We start from the raw sequence: 22,862 nt of genomic DNA on the forward strand, positions 1-22,862 counted from the left end.
CCTAGTCCAACACGAGCCTAACATTCTATTTTATACCCATTTTGCTGATTCATTCATTCAATCATATTTATTGAGCACTTACTGTGTGCAGAGTACTTTACTAAGTGCTTGGGAAAGTACAATACAACGTGCTGATGAAGACACCGAGGACTGGAGAGGTTAAATGGCTTGTCCAGAGTCACAATGGAACTCAAATCCATGTTTTCTGACTCCCAATCCCATGCTCTTTCCACTAGGCAATGCTCCCCTAGTTTACATTCACTGTTATACCAGCCATTAAATTATTGGCCACTAATTAATGAATTAATAGCCATTATGGCCATTACTGGCTATTATTATTATATAAAACAAAGAAACCAAAGAAACCTCAGGTCTGATCAGAGAGATAAGTAGTTCTGACAGGTTGTCATAATTGCTGACAGTTTGTGATTGAATTATGAATAATAATAATAATGATAATGGTATTCATTAAGTGCTTACTATGCGCTGGGCACTGTACTAAGCACTGGGGTGGATACAAGCAAATCAGGTGGGCACAGTCCCTGTCCCACGTGGAACTCCCAGTTTCAAACCCCATTTTACTGCTTTTAGACCGTGAGCCCACTGCTGGGTAGGGACCTATATGTTAGCAACTTGTACTTCCCAAGTGCTTAGTACAGTGCTCTGCACACAGTAAGCGCTCAATAAATACGATTGATGATGATGATGATTTTACAGATGAGGTAACTGAGGCCCACACAGCAGGCAAGTGGCAGATCTAGGATTAGAACCCATGACTTCCTGGCTCCCAGGCTCCACTACACCGTGCTGCTTCCATTAATAATAATAATAATGATGGTAATTATTAAGCGCTTACTCTGTGCAAAGCACTGTTCTAAGCGCTGGGGAGGTTACAAGGTGATCAGGTTGTCCCCCGGGGGGCTCACAGTCTTAATCCCCATTTTACAGATGAAGTAATTGAGGCACAGAGAAGGTAAGTGGCTTGCCCAAAGTCACTCAGCTGACACTTGGCAGAGCTGGGATTTGAACCCATGACCTCTGACTGCAAAGCCCGGGCTCTTTCCGCTGAGCCACGCTGCTTCTCTGCAGGTCTTTGAACAAGTCGATCTCCCCAATGCCACTATTCTCTCCCAAATCCCATGAGTGAGGGATTTTCACTATGGAAATTCACCCACTTCCCTGTCCAACCCTAGGGCCTTCTCCAGCTCCATTGAACTGGGGAAAAAAAATAATCCAGAAATGTTCTTTTGGTGACCTCTGCTGGAAATTTCCAGAAGCTTTTAATAAGGGACTGGGCTAATTCCTCTTCTTCATCGTCGTCATCATCATCACTTATAGAGCGGTCCCTGTGTGCAGAGCACTGTAATAATAATAATAATGATGATGGTATTTGTTAAGCGCTTACTATCTGCCAAGAACTGTTCTAAGCGCTGGAAGCGATAGGAGGTAATCAGGTTGTCCCACGTGGGGCTCACAGTCTTAATCCCCATTTTACAGATGAGGTAACTGAGGCACAGAGAAGTTAAATTCATTCATTCATTCAGTCGTATTTATTGAGCGCTGACTGTGTGCTGATCACTGTACTAAGCGCTTGGGAAGTACAAGTCGGCAGCAGAGACGGCCCCTACCCAACAACGGACTCACAGTCCTAGAAGGGGGAGACAGACAGGCAATAAAACATAACAATCAATCAATCAATCAATCAATCGTATTTATTGAGCGCTTACTATGTGTAGAGCACTGTACTAAGCGCTTGGGAAGTACAAATTGGCATCACATAGAGACAGTCCCTACCCAACAGTGGGCTCACAGTCTAAAAGGGGGAGACAGAGAACAGAACCAAACATACCAACAAAATAAAATAAGTAGGATAGAAATGTACAAGCAAAATAAATAAATAAATAAATAAATAGAGTAATAAATATGTACAACCATATATACATATATACAGGTGCTGTGGGGAAGGGAAGGAGGTAAGACGGGGGGATGGAGAGGGGGACGAGGGGGAGAGGAAAGAAAGGGCTCAGTCTGGGAAGGCCTCCTGGAGGAGGTGAGCTCTCAGCAGGGCCTTGAAGGGAGGAAGAGAGCTAGCTTGGCGGATGGGCAGAGGGAGGGCATTCCAGGCCCAGGGGATGACGTGGGCCGGGGGTCGATGGCGGGACAGGCGAGAGCGAGGTACGGTGAGGAGATTAGTGGTGGAGGAGCGGAGGGTGCGGGCTGGGCAGTAGAAGGAGAGAAGGGAGGTGAGGTAGGAGGGGGCGAGGTGATGGACAGCCTTGAAGCCCAGGGTGAGGAGTTTCTGCCTGATGCGCAGATTGATCGGTAGCCATTGGAGGTTTTTGAGGAGGGGAGTAATATGTCCAGAGCGTTTCTGGACAAAGATAATCCGGGCAGCAGCATGAAGTATGGATTGAAGTGGAGAGAGACACGAGGATGGGAGATCAGAGAGAAGGCTGGTGCAGTAGTCCAGACGGGATAGGATGAGAGCTTGAATGAGCAGGGTAGCAGTTTGGATGGAGAGGAAAGGGCGGATCTTGGCAATGTTGCGGAGCTGAGACCGGCAGGTTTTGGTGACGGCTTGGATGTGAGGGGTGAATGAGAGAGCAGAGTCGAGGATGACACCAAGGTTGCGGGCTTGTGAGACGGGAAGGATGGTAGTGCCGTCAACAGAGATGGGAAAGTCAGGGAGAGGACAAGGTTTGGGAGGGAAGACAAGGAGCTCAGTCTTCGACATGTTGAGCTTTAGGTGGCGGGCGGACATCCAGATGGAGATGTCCTGAAGGCAGGAGGAGATGCGAGCCTGGAGGGAGGGGGAGAGAGCAGGGGCAGAGATGTAGATCTGGGTGTCATCAGCGTAGAGATGATAGTTGAAGCCGTGGGAGCGAATGAGGTCACCAAGGGAGTGAGTGTAGATCGAGAACAGAAGGGGACCAAGCACTGAACCTTGGGGAACCCCCACAGTAAGAGGATGGGAGGGGGAGGAGGAGCCTGCAAAAGAGACTGAGAAAGAACGACCGGAGAGGTAAGAGGAGAACCAGGAGAGGACGGAGTCTGTGAAGCCAAGGTCAGATAACGTGTGGAGGAGAAGGGGGTGGTCCACAGTGTCAAAGGCAGCTGAGAGGTCGAGGAGGATTAGGACAGAGTATGAGCCGTTGGATTTGGCAAGCAGGAGGTCGTAGACAGGTGTCAAAACCATCAGAATAAATAGAATTATAGCTATATGCACATCATTAATAAAATAGAGTAGTAAATATGTAAAAGGAAAATAAATAAAGTAATAAATATGTACAAATATATACCTCAATATTATCATCACTATTAGCATTATTATTAAAACTGGCTTTCCTCCAGTGGTAGAAGCAACAAGGCATAATGGAAACACTATAAACCTGAGAGTCGGGACACCTGGGTTCTAATTGCTTGCTGTGTCACCTTGGGCAAGTCACTTCACCTTTCTGTGCCTAAATTCCCTCATTAGCAAAAATGGGGATAAGATACCTGCTTTCCCTCCCCATTAATCAATCAATCATATTTATTAAGTGCTTACTGTGTGCGGAGCACTGTACTAAACTCTTGGGAGAGTACAACAGAGTCGGTAGACATGGTAGACAGGAGCCCAATATCAGGCAGGGAATTTGTCCAATCTGCTCACTCTGGCACATACTACAGTGCTTGGCACCTAGTAATCACTTAAGAAGTAGCACTCTTAATAGTAGTAGTCGTAGTTTGGCATTTCTATTACAGTGCTTGGCACCTAGTAATCACTTAAGAAGTAGCACTCTTAATAGTAGTAGTCGTAGTTTGGCATTTCTATTACAGTGCTTGGCACCTAGTAATCACTTAAGAAGTAGCACTCTTAATAGTAGTAGTCGTAGTTTGGCACTTTTATTACAGTGCTTGGCACCTAGTAATCACTTAAGAAGTAGCACTCTTAATAGTAGTAGTCGTAGTTTGGCACTTTTATTACAGTGCTTGGCACCTAGTAATCACTTAAGAAGTAGCACTCTTAATAGTAGTAGTCGTAGTTTGGCACTTCTATTGTACTCTCAGGGTTTCTTCCTAAATAGGCATTCAATAAATCCCAACCCAGCCCACAAACTTTGTTCCTCTAATGCTAACCTCCTCACTATGTCTCAATCTTGTCTATCTCGGCGGCCGACCTCTCGCCCATGTCCTGCCTCTGGCCTGGAATGCCCCCCAGCCCCCATATTTGACAGACAATTAATCTCCCACTCTTCAAAGCCTTATTAAAGGTACATCAATCAATCAATCAGTCATTTATTGAGCGCTTACTGTGTGCAGAGCACATCACCCCCAAGGGGCCTTCCCCGACTAAGCCCTCCTTTCCGCTTCTCCCACTCCCTTCTGCGTCACCCTGACTCACTCTCTTCGTTCATCCCCCCTCCCAGCCCCACAGCACTTGTGCTCTGCACATAGTAAGCGCTCAATAAATATGACTGTTGATTGTGTCAATACCTGTCATTTATTTATTTCTATGATCAGTCTCCCCTTCTAGACTGTAAGCTCACTGTGGGCAGGGAATGTGTCTGTTCTATTGGTCTATTGTACGCTGCCAAGCGTTCAGTTCAGTATTTTGCAACCAATCAATCAATCGTATTTATTGAGCGCTTACTTTGTGCAGAACACTGTACTAAGCACTTGGGAAGTACAAGTTGGCAACATATAGAGACAGTCCCTACCCAACATGGGCTCACAGTCTAAAAGGGGGAGACAGAGAACAAAACCAAACATACTAACAAAATAAAATAAATAGAATAGATATGTACAAGTAAAATAAATAGAGTAATAAATATGTACAAACATATATACATATATACAGGTGCTGTGGGGAAGGGAAGGAGGTAAGATGGGGGGGATGGAGAGGGGGACGAGGGGGAGAGGAAGGAAGGGGCTCAGTCTGGGAAGGCCTCCTGGAGAAGGGCCTTGAAGGGCCTTTACACGTAGTAAACTCGGGCCCCAAACTGCTTAGTACAGTGCACTGCACCCAGTGAGCACTCAATAAATAGTATCATTACTTCCATTATCATCATCAATGCCCCTTTTGAATGCAAACATGGAGGGGGGAGACTGGTGGGGGCAACGGGGGACTGAGCCTTCTGACCCTGTTGGGCAAATTCCAATACTAGTCTGTGGGTAGGGGACTGAAGTCACTTCACTTCTCTGGGCCTCAGTTCCCCCATCTGTAAAATGGGGATTGAGACTGTGAGCCCCAGGTGGGTCAGGGACTGTGTCCACCCCGATTTGCTTGTATCTACCCCAGTGCTGAGTACAGTGATTGGCACATAGTAAATGCTTAACAAATGCTACAATGATTATTATTATTATCACTCTACTGGACGTGGTTAAATCTGCTTGGGGTCCTGGAGACTCAAGCCAAGGTGACCGGGATTGCAACTGGATTGGATTAGGCCAGCGAAATCCAACTTTCACTCCTTTTTGGTAACACATTAAAAGCCCCATAATAATATAATAATAATCATGATGGCATTTATTAAGCGCTTACTATGTGCAAAGCACTGTTAATAATAATAATGACATTTGTTAAGCGCTTACTATGTGCAAAGCACTGTTCCAAGCGCTGGGGAGGATACAAGGTGATCAGATTGTCCCGCGTGGGGCTCACATCCCCATTTTACAGATGAGGTAACTGAGGCACAGAGAAATAAAGTGACTTGCCCAAAGTCACACAGCGGACAGTTGGCGGAGCCGGAATTTGAACCCATGACCTCTGACTCCCAAGCCCGGGCTCTTTCCATTGAGCCACGCTGCTTCTCTCGTTACGCTGCTTCTGCTTCCCTTAGTAAAGACAAATAATTCAGTTTGTTTGCTCATACTAAGTACAGTGCTTAGTAATAATAATATTAATGATGGCACTTATTAAGCGCTTACTACGTGCAAAGCACTGTTCTAAGCGCTGGGGAGTTACAAGGTGATCAGGTTGTCTCACAGGGGGCTCACAGTCTTAATCCCAGTTTACAGATGAGGTAACTGAGGCACAGAGAAGTGAAGTGCTTCTTCTGCTGCTTCTCTGTTCTAAGCGCTGAGGGGGTTACAAGGTGATCAGGTTGTCCCACGTGGGGGGGGGGGGGGAGCTCACAGTCTTAATCCCCATTTTACAGATGAGAGAACTGAGGCACAGAGAAGTTAAGTGTCTTGCCCAAAGTCACACAGCTGACGATTGCTCAAATGTTAGCCAAGTTGCTCTATCAATCAGTGGTATCTATTGAGTGCTTACTGCATGCAGAGCCTCGTACTAAGCGCTCAGGGGAGTGCTGCATAACAGGGTGGGTAGACACATTCCCCGCCCACAGGGGAGAAACAGCATCATCATCATCATCATCATCATCAATCGTATTTATTGAGCACTTACTGTGTGCAGAGCACTGTACTAAGCACTTGGGAAGTACAAATTGGCAACATATAGAGACAGTCCCTGCCCAACAGTGGGCTCACAGTCTAAAAGGAGGAGAGGGGAGAGCATGGCAGAGTGGATAGAGCTCAGGCCTCGGAGTCAGAAGGTTGTGGATTCTAATCCCACTCCACCACTTGTCTGCTGTGTGACCTTGGGCAAGTCACTTCATTCTTTGTGCCTCAGTTACCTCATCCGTAAAATGGGGATTAAGAGCGTGAGCCCCAGGTGGGACAGGGACCTAACTCAATTTCCTTGTATCCACCCCAGAGTTTAGTACAGTGCCTGGCACACAGTAAGTGAGAAGCAGCGTGGCTCAGTGGAAAGAGCACGGGCTTCGGAGTCAGAGGTCATGGGTTCGAATCCCAACTCCGCCACATGCCTGCTGTGTGACCTTGGGCAAATCACTTAACTTCTCTGAGCCTCAGTTACCTCATCTGTAAAATGGGGATTAAGACTGTGAACCCCACGTGGGACAACTTGATCACCTTGTATCCCCCCCAGCGCTTAGAACAGTGCTCTGCACATAGTAAGCATTTAACAAATGTCATTATTATTATTATTATAAATGCTTAACAAATTCCACAGTTATTAATTATGACAAGGAGCTTACAGTCTAGAGGGAGTCAAGTTGCTCAAGTATTGAGTGGAAAAACAAATTATTTAGGACTGCTTTGTGTTCCCTTGGTAAAGACAAATAGTTCAGTTTGCTCATACTAAGTACAGTGCTTAGTAATAATAATATTAATGATGGCACTTATTAAGCGCTTACTATGTGCAAAGCACTGTTCTAAGTGTTGGGGAGTTACAAGGTGATCAGTTTGTCTCACAGGGGGCTCACAGTCTTAATCCCCAGTTTACAGATGAGGCAACTGAGGCACAGAGAAGTGAAGTGACTTGCCCAAAGTCACACAGGTGATGGAGCCGGGATTTGAACCCATGACCTCTGACTCCAAAGCCCGTGCTCTTTCCACTGAGCCACGCTGCTTCTCAGTACTGTGTACTAGTACTGTGCTCAGCACTCAAGAAGCGTGGCCTAGGGGAGAGAGCTCTGGTTTAGGAGTCAGAAGGAACTGAGTTCTAATCCCACCATTTGTCTGCTGTGCAACAATAATAATAATAATAATAGCATTTATTAAGCGCTTACTATGTGCAAGGCACTGTTCTAAGCGCTAGGGAGGTTACAAGGTGATCAGGTTGTCCCACGGGGGGCTCACAGTCTTCATCCCCATTTTACAGATGAGGTCACTGAGGGCCAGAGAAGTGAAGTGACTTGCCCAAAGTCACACAGCTGACAAGTGGTGGAGCCGGGATTTGAACCCATGACCTCTGACTCCAAAGGCCGGGTTCTTTCCACTGAGCCACGCAAGTCACTGCACTTCTCTGTGCCTTGGCACCCTCATCTATAAACTGGGAATTAAGACTGTGAGTCCCCTGTGGGACAAGGACTGTGTCCAGTTATTCATCATCAATCGTATTTATTGAGCGCTTACTATGTGCAGAGCACTGTACTAAGCGCTTCACAATTCACTTATCTTGTATCAACTCCAGCACTTAGAACAGTGGCTGGCACATAGTAAGCGCTTAACAAGTACCACGACTATTATAAATACCACTGATTGATTTCCATCCCTTCACCAGTAGAGAAATGCTTAGGCTGAACAACGCCTTGAATGCAAAGTCAGAGGTTTGTAAGGCAGAGCTTTACAGTGATTAATCAACTTCTTTCCCTTTGGATGTGGAAATTTAGTTGCTATTTGTTGTCGAAAAAAAAACATTCCCATAGGAACAAATCACGTTATAGTGAGTCAGTCTTTCTATGCTTCGCTGACAACTCTGGAAATTAGGACAAGTATCAACAAGATCGCAAATAGTATCCCATGGGGTTTAGTCTCCTCTCACCGCGTTCATTGCAGACTTGCTAGAAGTTTTATTAAAACTCATATTTAAAATTCTACTTTCCTTGGATGCGCACATAGTAAGCGCTCAATAAATACCATTCATTCATTCAATCGTATTTATTGAGTGTTTACTGAGTGCAGAGCACTGTACTAAGCGCTTGGGAAGTACAAATTGGCAACATATAGAGACAGTCCCTACCCAACAGCGGGCTCACAGTCTAAAAGGGGGAGACCGAGAACAAAACCAAACATACTAACAAAATAAAATAAATAGAATAGATATGTACAAGTAAAATAAATAAATAAATAGAGTAATAAATATGTACAAATATACTTCACTTCTCTGTGCCTCAGTTACCTCACTTGTAAAAGGGGGGTAACACCGTGAGCCCCATGTGAGCCCACTGTTGGGTAGGGACTGTCTCTATATGTTGCCAATTTGTACTTCCCAAGCGCTTAGTACAGTGCTCTGCACACAGTAAGCGCTCAATAAATACGATTGATGATGTGGGACAGGGACTGTGCCTGACCTGATTAAGTTGTATCTACCCCATTGCTTAGAACAGTGCTTGGCACATAGTAAGTGCTTAATCAATCAATCAATCAATCGTATTTATAGAGCGCTTACTATGTGCAGAGCACTGTACTAAGCGCTTGGGAAGTACAAATTGACAACACATAGAGACAGTCCCTACCCAACAGTGGGTTCACAGTCTAAAAGGAGGAGACAGAGAACAGAACCAAACATACCAACAAAATAAAATAAATAGGATAGAAATGTACAAGTAAAATAAATAAATAAATAAATAAATAGAGTAATAAATATGTACAACTTACAAATACCATAATTATTATTACCTTTAATATATCCCCTTTCTAGACTGTGAGCCCATTGTTGGGTAGGGAACATCTCTATATGTTGCCAACTTGTACTTCCCAAGTGCATAGTACAGTGCTCCGCACACAGTAATCGCTCAATAAATACGATTGAATGAATGAATGAATGTACACAATACGGCTGAGGCTGAGTCCTGCATTGGCCTTTTTCAATCAATCAATCAATCGTATTTATTGAGCGCTTACTGTGTGCCAAGCACTGTACTAAGCGCTTGGGAAGTACAAGTTGGCAACATCTAGAGACAGTCCCTACCCAACAGTGGGCTCACAGTCTAGAAGGGGGAGACCGAGAACAAAACCAAACATACTAACAAAATAAAATAAATAGAATAGATATGTACAAGTAAAATAAATAAATAAATAGAGTAATAAATATGTACAAACATATATACAGGTGCTGTGGGGAAGGGAAGGAGGTAAGATGGGGGGATGGAGAGGGGGGCGAGGGGGAGAGGAGGGAAGGGGCTCAGTCTGGGAGGGCCTCTTTTCAGACACACACACACACACCCTCCTCCTCACAAGAATTAAGGACAACTACTTACACGCTTTTAATATAGATGGACTTGTTCTGTTACTTCTAGATCAGTCAGTATCGCAGCCAGTCTCGCAGCTATCCAAAAATCTTCCAAGCTGGCAAAAAATTTCGATTGCCCCCGAGATATTTTCTCCAGCCTCCCTCTAGACTTGTAAACTCATTGCGGGCACGGAACATGTCTGTCATATTGTTATACTGTGCTCACCAAAGCACTTAGCGTGCTTTGCACCCAGTGCTCTGCACCCAGTACGCACTCAATAAATACCATTGAGTGACTGACTACTTGCTGGCTTGTGCAGTCAATCAATGGTATTTATTGAGCGTTTCCTCTGGGCAGAGCACTGTACTAAGCGCTTGGAAGATTACCATACAGCAGCGTTGGTAGATATGTTCCCTGCCCACGGCGAGCTTCCCATCTAGAGAAGCAGCGTGGCTCAGTGGAAAGGTCATGGGCTTTGGAGTCAGAAGTCATGGGTTCAAATCCCGGCTCTGCCACTTGTCAGCTGGGTGACTTTGGGCAAGTCACTTCACTTCTCTGGGCCTCAGTTACTTCATCTGTACAATGGGGGTGAAGACTGTGAGCCCCCCGTGGGACAACCTGATCATCTTGTAACCTCCCCAGCGCTTAGAACAGTGCTTTGCACATAGTAAGCGCTTAATAAATGCCATCATTATAGAAAGTTCTCTAAGACAAAAGTCACCTCGGCCATTCTATGAGGTGGACAGACCCAGTGGGAATCCCGCTAAATAGCTCATGACTGTGGGTAGCAAAGACTCCTTGGCGAACAGGACAACAAGCTTTCTGTTTATAATAATAATGGCATTTAGTAAGCGCTTACTATGTGCAATGCACTGTTCTAAGCGCTGGGGAGGTTGCAAGGTGATCAGGTTGTCCCACAGGGGGCTCACAGGCTTAATCCCCATTTTACAGATGAGGGAACTGAGGCACAGAGAAGTGAAGTGACTTGCCCAAAGTCACACAGCTGATAGTTGGTGGAGGTGGGATTTGAACCCATGACCTCTGACTCCAAAGCCCAGGCTCTTTCCACCGAGCCACGCTGCTCCTCATGTATGGTGCTATACTAAAGTCATTTAAACCATCTAAGGCTCCTGTACATTAAGAAACAAAAAGCAAAAAAAACCCTTCGTGTACCCTTGACAAAGGGCTGTACCCCTATCTGCTATACTTGCTTGTGGCATTCATTCATTCATTCTGTCATATTTACTGAGCGCTTATTCATTCATTCATTCAATCATATTTGTTAAGTGCTTACTGTGTGCAAAGCAATGTACTAAATGCTTGGAAGAGAACAGTACAACAATAAACAGTGACAATCCCTGCTCACAACAAGCCCACAGTCTGAGGGGAGGGCGGGGAGACAGGCATCAATACAAATAAATAAAATTACAGATATATACATATATAGAGAAGCAGCATGGCTCATTAGTGTGGTCTCCCAAGCATTTAATACAGTGCTCGGCACACAGTAAGTATTGAGTAAGTAGGTACTTGAGTAAGTGCTCAATAAATACAATTGATTGATTATCGGGAGTCTCGCTCTTCAGGCATATAAACTCCATGGGTTTTGTTTCAGCATTTGTTTTAGAAGGAAAAAAAATCCCGGAATATTCAAATTCTTGAGTACGAGGAAGGGAGGAAGACATTGGAAATTCTGTTGTAGGCGCCAAAATAGAGCTTGTGGTACAATTGGACTTCATGCCGTTAAAGAAAACTTCATTAGCAGGAAGAGCGTGGAAACAAGGAGTCAGGAGTCATGGCTCTAATCCTGGTTTTCCCACTTGCTTGTCATGTGGCCTTTGGCGAGTCACTTAACTTCTCCGTGCCGCAGGCTTCACATCTGTAAAATGGGGATAAAATACCTGTTCTTCCACTGGGAGTCCCCGAGGGGTCCGACCTGATTGTCCTGTATCTACCCCAGTGGCACACAGTGAGTGCTTAATAAATACCACCAGAATGAACAACGTGAAATCAACTGCATAGAGAAGCAGCGTGGCTCAGTGGAAAGAGACTGGGTTTGGAAGTCGGAGGTCAGGGGTTCTAATCCCCGCTCTGCCTCTTGTCAGCACTATGACCTTGAGCGAGTCACTTGACTTCTCTGTGCCTCAGTTCCCTCATCTGTAAAATGGGGATTAAGAATGTGAGCCCCATGTGGGACAACCTGATCACCTTAGAACAGTGTTTTGCACATAGTAAGTGCTTAACAAATGCCATTATTATTATTATTATTATTATTAACTGCTGGTCATATCACCAGTAAAGTATTTCAAGTTAAAGAGGGGCTGTTCTGAAGAAAAAAAAAAAGCCACCAAAGGATCTAAGAAACAGCGTGGCTCGGTGGAAAGAGCACGGGTTTTGGAGTCCGAGGTCACGGGTTCACATCCCGGCTCCGCCAACTGTCAGCTGTGTGACCTTGGGCAAGTCACTTAACTTCTCTGTGCCTCAGTTCCCTCATCTGTAAAACGGGGATTAAAAACTGTGAGCCCCCCCGTGGGACAACCTGATCACCCTTGTAACCTCCCCAGCGCTTAGAACAGTGCTTTGTGCATAGTAAGCGCTTAACTCAGTGGACAGAGCCCGGGCTTTGGAGTCAGAGGTCATGGGTTCAAATCCCGGCTCCGCCAATTGTCAGCTGTGTGACTGTGGGCAAGTCACTTCACTTCTCTGGGCCTCAGTTCCTCATCTGTGAAATGGGGATGAAGACTGTAAGCCCCCCGTGGGACAACCTGATCGCCTTGTAACCTCCCCAGCGCTTACAACAGTGATTTGCACATAGTAAGCGCTTAATAAATGCTATTATTATTATTATTACTATTATTATTATTACTATTATTATTATTATTAAAGGACCCTGAATATTTACCAGCCTGGCTGGATGGGCAGCTAGACTTTCTTTCTGACTCGCAGCAGCCACGAGGTGGCAGTGTGCCTTGAATAATGTTTTCCCAGCCTACTTAATGATAATAATGTTGGTATTTGTTAATAATAATAATAATAATAATAATAATAATGGCATTTGTTAAGCGCTTACTATGTGCAGAGCACTGTTCTAAGCGCTGGGGGGGAGATACAAAGTGATCAAGTTGTCCCACGTGGGGCTCACAGTCTCCATCCCCATTTTACAGACGAGGTCACTGAGGTTCAGAGAAGTGAAGTGACTTGCCCAAGGTCACACAGCAGACATGTGGCGGAGCCGGGATTCGAACCCATGACCTCTGGCTCCAAAGCCCGGGCTCCTGCCAAGCACTGTACTAAACACTGGGGTGTTTTTAGACTGTTTTTAGACTGTGAGCCCACTGTTGGGTAGGGACTGTCTCTATGTGTTGCCAATTTGTACTTCGCAAGCGCTTAGTACAGTGCTCTGCACATAGTATGCGCTCAATAAATACGATTGATTGATTGATTGATTGGGGTGGATACAAGCAAATCGGGTTGGACACAGTCCCTGTCCCACATAGGGCTCACAGTCTCATCTACACAAAATATTTCAATGTTGACCATTTTTCTCCTCAGAGTTTCCTTGAACTTCGTTTGATGAGTGGTTCCTAGTGAAATTCCCCCTCGAATGGTAATTCACCAACTCTTTTTAATTAGTTTAATGTGTTGGACTTCATCTACTAAAAAGCACTTTAAGTATATTCCCTGAAGACTTTAGTGTGATATTAAATATGAATCTCCCTGCTCGATTGAGAGCTCCTTTAGAGCAGGGGCTGTATCTATTTATTGTATTCTCCCTAGGGTTTAGGACAGTGCTCTGAAAATACTCAATAAATAAATAAGAAGCAGCATAGCCTAGTGGATAGAGCCAGGTCCTGAGAGTCAGAAGGATCTGGGTTCTAATCCCAGCTCTGCCACGTGTCTGCTGTGTGGCCCTGGGCTGGTCACTTAACTTCTCTGTGTCTCAGTTCCCTCATCTGTAAAATGGGGATTAAGAATATGAGCCCTATGTGGGACAGGGAGTGTGTCCAACTCGATTATCTTGTCTCTACCCCAGATCTTAGAACAGTCCTTGGCACATAGTAAAAGCTTATCGAATACCATGAGTATTATTAGTGTTGACTGACTGATTTGAAATTGGGGCTCTTGAAGGAAGGAGGACTGCCACTCCTTGTCTTTCACGAAGAATCATGACAGTGGATTTTTAAAAATCAATAGCAGATTCACTAAAATCAGGTTTTAACAAGATTGGAAGTTCAAGGGTACTTAAGATGCATTTCTACAATGTCATCAGCTGGGCTTAATCCATAACAGCCAGAGTAAGCAGCTGTAAACAAGCAAATTCTTTTATAATGGGTGTGGTAGAAATCTGCATGGCTGAGGCTGTTTAGTCTCTGGGACTGCCAGGATTGCCAACCATATGTTGCCTTGTGAGCAAGGTTAAGAAGTGAAAGCTAGTTTCTGATATTTTCTTGAGTTAAATTCTTGCAGTTGTGGTGACGGTTTACACCAAACCATCCACACTCTCTTGCCAACAACTCTAGCAACTGAATCTCAGGGGGCCAAAAGAGGGGCATTACTATATTTTCATTCATTCAATCAATCAATCATATTTATTGAGCGCTTACTGTGTGCAGAGCACTGTGCTAAGCGCTTGGGAAGTACAAGTTGGCAACATATAGAGACGGTCCCTACCCAACAACGGGCTTACAGTTTAGAGGGGGGAGACAGACAGACAACAAAATATGTGGACAGGTGTCAAGTCATCAGAATAAATAGAAATAAAGCTAGATGCACATCATTAATACAATAAATAGAATAGTAAATATGTACTGGTAAAATAAATAGAGTAATAAATCTGTACAAACATATATACAGGTGCTGTGGGGAGGGGGAGGAGGAGAGGAAAAAGGGGGCTCAGTCTCCTGAACGAAGAATGAGAAGCAGTGTAGCCTAGAGAATCGGGCACATGTCTGGGAGTCAGAAGGACCTGGGTTCTAATCCCAGCTCCACCACTTGTCTGCTGTGTGACCTTGGGCAAGTCATTTCACTTCTCCACACCTCACTTCCCTCATCTGTAAGATGGGGATAATAGTAATGATGATGGCATTAATTAAGCACTTACTATGTGCCAAGCACTGTTCTAAGTGCTGGGGAGGTTACAAGGTGATCAGGTTGTCCCACAGGGGGCTCACAGTCACAATTCTCATTTCACAGATGAGGTAACTGAGGCACAGAGAAGTTAAGTGACCTGCCCAAAGTCACACAGCTGACAATTGGCAGATCCGGAATTTGAACCCACGACTTCTGACTCTATAAGACTTGTGAGCTCCATGGGGGACACGGACTGTGCCCAACCTGATTAGTATCTACCGCAGCGCTTACTACAGTACCTGGCACATAGTAAGTGCTTAACAAATACCATAAAAAAGAGAATGCAAATGTGCAAGACTCTCTCTCTCTCTCTCAAAGACCCTCCTACCCGTGGATGCTGTCTCACTAGGGGCAGGGTCCTCTCCAAGTAGAAAGACCACCTACCTAACATGACTGCCATGGCAGCGAAAAGATTGACGCTCTGAGGACTAAACTCACTTGGTGGAGACCTGGAGGCCCAATCAATCAATCAGTGGTATTTCCTGAGTGCTCGCTATGTGCAGAGCACTGTAATAATAATAATAATGATGATGGCATTTATTAAGCACTTCCTATGTGCAAAGCACTGTTCTAAGTGCTAGGGAGCTTACCAGGTGATCAGGTTGCCCCACGGGGGGCTCAGAGTCTTAATCCCCATTTTACAGATGAGGGAACTGAGGCCCAGAGAAGTTAAGTGACTTGCCCAAAGTCACACAGCTGACAATGGCCAGAGCCAGGATTTGAACCCATGACCTCTGACTCCAAAGCCCGGGCTCTTTTCCACAGAGCCACACTGCTACTGGAGCAAGATGGGGGATGGTGCTCCTAGGCCCACTGGGACCACACAAGCAGCAGATTTCCTCCACCCATCCGCCAAGTTAGCTCTCTTCCTCCCTTCAAAGCCCTACTGAGAGCTCACCTCCTCCAAGAGGTCTTCCCACAGGAGCCCCCTTTTTCCTCTCCTCCTCCCTAACCCCCCTGCCCTACCTCCTTCCCCTCCCCACAGCACTTGTATATATATTTGTACAGATTTATTACTCTATTTATTTTCCTTGTACATATTTACTATTCTATTTATTTTGTTAATGATGTGCATATAGCTTTAATTCTATTTATTCTGACGACTTTGACATCTGTCGACATGTTTTGTTTTGTTGTCTGTCTCCCCCTTCTAGACTGTGAGCCCGCTGTTGGGTAGGGACCGCCTATATCTGTTGCCAACTTGTACTTCCCAAGTGCTTAGTACAGTGCTCTGCACACAGTAAGTGCTCAATAAATACGATTGAATGAATGAATGAATGAATGAATGAATGAATGAACTTCCCTTAGGCTGGGTGAAGGTGTACCTAGGTCTGCTGATGCCGCCTACTATGGTAGACTCCCCCTAGGCTGAGGCGGCTCACAGCAGAAGACACCCCCTAGGCTGAGAGATGGTACTCCTAGGTCCACTGAGGCAGGGCAGCAGACTCCCCCGAAGGAAGTGGATTTCTTCAAAATCATATTTCCCCCTTTCATGTGGAAAATCGAAGCTTAGAAGGGCACATCTACCTCGGAACAGGAAAGAAAGCCTTCTGGAATGGGGTCTTACTTGGCAAAATGAAACTCTCTCAGGGAAGCAGCGTGGCCTAGGAGAAAGTGTCAGGCCTAGGAGTCAGAGGACCTGGGTTCTAATCCCGGCCCCGTCACTCATCCGCTGAGTGACCTAGGGCAAGTTACTTCACTTCTCTGTGCCTCAGGTTCCTCATCTGTAAAGTGGGGATTAAGACTGTGAGCCCCATGTGGGACAGGGACTATGTCTATCCCGATTAGCTCGTACCTACCCAAGTGCCTGGCACATAGCGCTTAACAAATACCACAATTATCATTATAATAATTATTATTAAACCACCGCCCTGCAAATACCACCGCGGTGCCACAGAAATACCAAGAGGCTCCAGGACCTGATTTGCAGAGATTCGAGTCAGTAAATCTATCCTATTTATCGAGCAGTTACCGTGTGCAGAGCACTTTGGAAGAGTTTAATACAAGAGAGTTGCGAGACACGTTCCCTGCCCACAACGAGCTCACAGTCCAGAAACGTGTGTGGGGTATGGTGCCTGCTGTATGTCCTGAGGCAACTGAGTAATTAAGGGGGACTCAAAATGGCAGCTCTTAGGCAGGAACAGAATTCTTTCAAAGGGAAGGGCTGAACAGGCCCGAAGAAGGGCTCCCTTAGGGGTGGCAAAAGAGGAAAAGTATGAGGTGTCCAAAAAATCTCCGAGGAATGTCTTGTCTGCCGAACGGTGCCCTCGCCCTCAACTTTGGCACCTTTTCCCTGAGGCAAAGGGAATTGGCCCAAAAGCCCTAGGCCTCCTTGCCAGCCCAACTGGAAGCTTCCCCTCTTCTGTGGAAACTCTCATTAGCAGGATCACAACGGCCCCGTATGTGAGCTTAAGAGGGAAGGCTCAGTGCCAGAGGGAGAGGCTCAGAAAGTCATTAATGCCATTCCACCCCCGGTTAAAATTCCAAAAAGTGTCTGCTAATCAAAATCGGGCTTCTTGTCCCAAGCCAAGAAAGGGTGAGGAAAAACAGCCTTTCGGAGAATTGCGCAAGGGCCAGATGGAAGGCGTCTTGGAAGTGCCTAGGGAGTGGGGATTTTACCACAGCTTCTAGAAGGGAGTTCCAGGCTGAGAGAGGCAGGGGGGGCGGCCTCTGGGTCCAGCTCTGGGATATGGGGAACACCGGATTCCAGGTACTAATGATCCCGGAAGCCTCCCGGCCCTCAACCCCAGTGAGATCCATCAAAGCTCCTTGCCGGTTCCTGACCTCCGAGCAGTTTTTACGGCTTTCGCAGGGCACTTCCTTCCTCTCCGACTTACTTGATCACAAAGTGAACTCGAAGGCCACTGCTTTAATTCACCTTTCAAGTGGCTAGTTTATTGCCACCCTAATTCAGTGGGCGAGCAAAGAAACCAGCTTACAAGGCAACCATCGGCATTCATGCTTTAAGGGGCCAAACTTGAGTGGCTTTTCTATTCTTTTTCAGGCCTCGGGTCATCGCTGCAATGGTCCACACAATCGCCTCTCCATATCGAGCCTTTGATTGCTTCCGTCTTTAAGGAACACCCTACTTTTGGTAAGAAGAGCTGGGTTTGGGTTTGGTGAGGGTGAAACCGGGCCCCATTTTATGTTTTTTAATGGTATTGTTTTGAGTGCTTACCATGGGCCAGACCCCGTACTGAGCGCTGAGGTAAATACAAGCTAATCAATCAATCAATCAATCAATCGTATTTATTGAGCGCTTACTGTGTGCAGAGCACTGTAGCGCTTGGGAAGTACAAGTTGGCAACATATAGAGACAGTCCCTACCCAACAGTGGGCTCACAGTCTAAAAGGAGAGAGAGATAACAAAGTCTTGAAAGAGCCATAAGTGGCTTTCCAAGCCCCAGAAAAGCAATGCCTAATCAGGTTGGACACAGTCCATGTCCCATTTAGGGCTCACAGAGTTAATCCCCATTTTACAGATGAGGTAACAGAAGCCCAGAGAAGTGAAGTGACTTGTCCAAGGTCACGCAGCGGAGGTGGTGGAGTTAGGATTAGAACCCAGGTCCTCTAGACTCTAAGCTCGTTGTGGGCGGGTAATGTGTCTATTATATTGTCCTCTCCCAAGCACTTAGTACAGTGTTCTGCACATTCATTCATTCATTCATTCAATAGTATTTATTGAGCGCTTGCTGTGTGCAGAGCACTGTACTAAGCGCTTGGGAAGTACAAGTTGGCAACATATAGAGACGGTCCCTACCCAACAACTGGCTCACAGTCTAGAAGGGGGAGACATGTTAAGCATTCAATAAATATGATTGAGTGATTGATTCTGATTCCCAGGCCTGTGCTCTTTCCACTAGGCCACACTGCTTCTCTAGCCTGACACGTTTGACCCTGGCCCAGTGGAATCTGAAACAGGAATATTGGGGTGGTTTTTCACAGTGACAAGATAGCGTATATGCAGAGGTCAAATCCCATGTGAATCCAAGAGGAAACAGTCCAGCTTCCTGGTATGGCTGTAGTCTTCCTATCTAATAATGATGGTATTTGTTAAGTGCTTTCTAGGTACCAGGCACTGTACTAAGCACTGCGGTTAGAACAGTGCTTTGCACATAGTAAGCACTTAACAAATGCCATTATTATTACTATTATTATTACAAGCAAATCCGGTTGGACACAGTCTCCCATTTGAGGCTCACACAGACTTAATCCCTATTTTACTGATGAGGTAACACAGGCACAGAGAAATGAAGTAACTTGCCTAAGCCCACACAGCAGATAAGTGGAGGATGCGGGATTAGAACCCATATCTTGTATCTACCCCAGTGCTTAACACGGAGCTTGGCCCTTAGTGAGCACTTGACAAATGCTACAATTATTGTGATTACTGTAGTGTTTTCCCAGTGATTCAGACAGCCTAGAGGAGCTCCCGGGGCCCATTCTTCCCAAACTCTGAGCAAGGACCATTTTCCATTTAAACCACCAATTCTTATACCCCAAATTCCCAGGTTTTTCAAACAATGACTTTCAGTAATAATAATAATAGTATTTGTTAAGTACTTACTATATGCCAAGCACTGTTTTAAGCACTGGGGAAGGTAATCAGGTTGAACACAGTCCCTGACCCACATGAAGCTCACAGTCTTACTCCCCATTTTACAGATGAGGTAATTGTCACAAAGAAGTGAAGTGACTTGCCCAAGGTCACACAGCAGACAAGTGGTGGAGCCGGGATTAGAATCCATGCCCTCTGACCCCCAAGCCTGTGCTTTCTCGACTAAGCCATGCTGCTACTCTTCAATTTTCCATCATTTCCATTTTTACCCAATGCTGGAAAATCCATTGAGATTTTTGTCTGAATACTCCAGGAGTTTTGGGGAATAATCTGAGTGCCGGGATCTGTAGTGCCATTTCCGAGCCAGCACATGCTGTTGGCACTGAAGTGGTATTGTGGAGGGTGAAAGTGATATTCAGGGAAGTAGTGGGCAGGGAACGTGGCTACCGACTCTCCCAAGCGCTTAATACAGTGCTCTGCACACAGTAAGTGCTCAATAAATAGTGTTGATTGATTGGTCCAGGTGACATCCCAGCATGGCATAGTGGATAGAGAATTGGCCTGGGAGTCGGAAGGTCATTCATGCATTCAATTGTATTTACTGAGCGCTTCCTGTGTGCAAAGCACTGTACTAAGCACTTGGGAAGTACAAATAGGCAACATATAGAGATGGTTCCTACCCAACAACAGGCTCACAGTCTAGAAGGTCATGAGTTCTAATCCTGGCTTCACCACTTGTCTGTTGTGTGACCTTGGTCAAGTCACTTCACTTCTCTGTGCCTCAGTTCCCTCATCTGTAAAATGGGGATTGAGACTATGAGCCCTATATGGGACAGGGACTGGGTCTAACCCAATTTACCTGCAGCCATCCCTGCACTGGCACCTAGTAAGCACTTAATAAATACCACAATTATTATTATTTTCTCCCTCCCAAAAAATTCACTAGTGCCCCTTAGAGCCCAGACACATTCCTCTGCCACACCTAGCGAACAAGTGAAAGGAGCATGGGCCCCCATTGACCGCTAGTCCAAGGAACCGTTTAATAATAATAATAATGATAATAATGGCATTTATTAATCGCTTACTGTGTGCAAAGCACTGTTCTAAGCGCTGGGGAGGTTACAAGGTGATCAGGTTGTCCCACGGGGGGCTCACAGTCTTTATCCCCATTTTACAGATGAGATCCAGAGAAGTTAAGTGACTTGCCCAAGGTCACACAGCTGACAATTGGCAGAGCCGGGATTTGAACATATGACCTCTGACTCCAAAGCCCGTGCTCTTCCCAATAAGCCAGACCTGCCCGACAAAGGGTTTTGGAAGTCCAGGGTTTCACTTGGTCAACACTGGCTTGATGTGCTTCTTAATAATAATAACAATGATGGCATTTATTATGCGCTTACTATGTGCAAAGTACTGTTCTAAGCACTGGGGAAGTTACAAGGTGATCAGATTGTCCCACGGGGTGCTCGCAGTCTTAATCCCCATTTTACAGATGAGGTAACTGAGGCACAGATAAGTTAAGTGACACTGCCCAAAGTCACACAGCTGACAATTGGTGGAGCCGGGATTTGAACCTATGACCTCTGACTCCAAAGCCTGTGCTCTTTCCACTGAGCCACGCTGCTTCTTTACATTCTCCTGATATGCTGTGGTGTCCATTTAAAGACCCACATTCAAAAAGAGGAGAGTGAAATGCTGTGCTTTTGAAATTTGATTAAAGAATCAAACAGTCGGTGGTATTTTACTGTGTGCAGAGCACTGTATCAGGCACCTGGGAGAGTCCAAATAGACACAGTCCCTGCCCTCAAGGAGTTTACAATCTTGAAGCGAAAACAGACCCCCAATTACGTGACAGCTAGAAGGGAGCAATGGCCTATGAAGATATGTATATGTATGCTAGGAGGGCTGGGAGTTACCCACTTGCTTAGGTGGGGCAGTTAGCAGCAAGGCCTAGTGGACAGAGCTTGGGCCTGGGGGTCAGAGATGTGGGTTCTAATCTCGGCTCTGCCACATACCTACTAGGTGATCTTGGGCAAGTCACTTCTCTGTGTCTCCGTTACCTCATCTGTCAAATGGGGATGCAATACCTGTTCTCCCTCATCATCATCAATTGTATTTATTGAGCGCTTACTATGTGCAGAGCACTGTACTAAGCGCTTGGGAAGTACAAATTGGCAACATATAGAGACAGTCCCTACCCAACAGTGGGCTCACAGTCTAAAAGGGGGAGACAGAGAACAAAACCAAACATACTAACAAAATAAAATAAATAGAATAGATATGTACAAATAAAATAAATAAATAAATAGAGTAAAAAATATGTACAAACATATATCCATATATACAGGTGCTGTGGGGAAGGGAAGGAGGTAAGATGGGGGGATGGAGAGGGGGACGAGGGGGAGAGGAAGGAAGGGGCTCAGTCTGGGAAGGCCTCCTGGAGGAGGTGAGCTCTCAGCAGGGCCTTGAAGGGAGGAAGAGAGCTAGCTTGGCGGATGGGCAGAGGGATTGGGGGCATTCCAGGCCCGGGGGAGGACGGGGGCCGGGGGTCTATGGCGGGACAGGCAAGAGCGAGGTACGGTGAGGAGATCAGCGGTGGAGGAGCGGAGGGTGCGGGCTGGGCTGGAGAAGGAGAGAAGGGAGGTGAGGTAGGAGGGGGCGAGGTGATGGACAGCCTTGAAGCCCAGGGTGAGGAGTTTCTGCCTGATGTGCAGATTGATTAGTAGCCACTGGAGATTTTTGAGGAGGGGAGTGGTATGCCCAGAGCGTTTCTGGACAAAGATAATCTGGGCAGCAGCATGAAGTATGGATTAAGCTCTCTGTGGGACTAAGTGCTTAGGAAGGTACACCGGTACATCTGAAAACCTATGTTGCCAACTTGTACTTCCCAAGTGCTTAGTACAGTGCTCTGCACACAGTAAGCACTCAATAAATACGATTGATGATGATGATGATGGTGGGTGGATCACCTTGGATAGAGCTACTCCTCCGAGCAGACTAAAATTCACTCTCATGAACCCTCCAATAAAGGAGGCCAGTGTTAACTCAAACGATCTCCCTGGACTCCATCTTTTGGTCCCTAAGGTGATTTTATTTATTTGTATCGGTGACTGTCTCCCCCTCGCTAGACTGTAAGCTGTTGTGGTCAGGGAAGGTCACTGTTTATTGTTGTATTGTCCTTTCCCAAGCACTTAATACAGTGCTCTGCACACAGTAAGCGCTCAATAATTACGACTGAACGAACCAACCAACAAAAGAATTCATTCATTCATTCAATCATATTTATTGAGCGCTTACTGTGTGCAGAGCACTGTACTAAGCGCTTGGGAAGTACAATTCGGCAACAGATAGAGACAATCCCTACCCAACGGGCTCACAGTCTAGGAGGGGGGAGACAGACGACAAAAACAGAACAAAGCAAGTGGACAGGC

The 22,862-nt window shown here is 45.8% G+C and overlaps 1 protein-coding gene across 1 annotated transcript in view; it reads left to right on the plus strand.

The window, feature by feature from the left end:
- Positions 1–22,862, plus strand: part of IL23R (interleukin 23 receptor) — a 57,208-nt gene that overhangs the window by 22,983 nt on the left and 11,363 nt on the right. The window contains exon 7 of the mRNA XM_038752684.1: positions 17,878–17,967. Within this exon, the coding sequence (XP_038608612.1) occupies positions 17,878–17,967 (90 nt within the window). The remainder of the gene's footprint in view (positions 1–17,877; positions 17,968–22,862) is intronic.

The sequence above is a fragment of the Tachyglossus aculeatus genome, chromosome 10 (genome assembly GCF_015852505.1).
Source record: "Tachyglossus aculeatus isolate mTacAcu1 chromosome 10, mTacAcu1.pri, whole genome shotgun sequence".
NCBI classification, from domain to species: domain Eukaryota; kingdom Metazoa; phylum Chordata; class Mammalia; order Monotremata; family Tachyglossidae; genus Tachyglossus; species Tachyglossus aculeatus.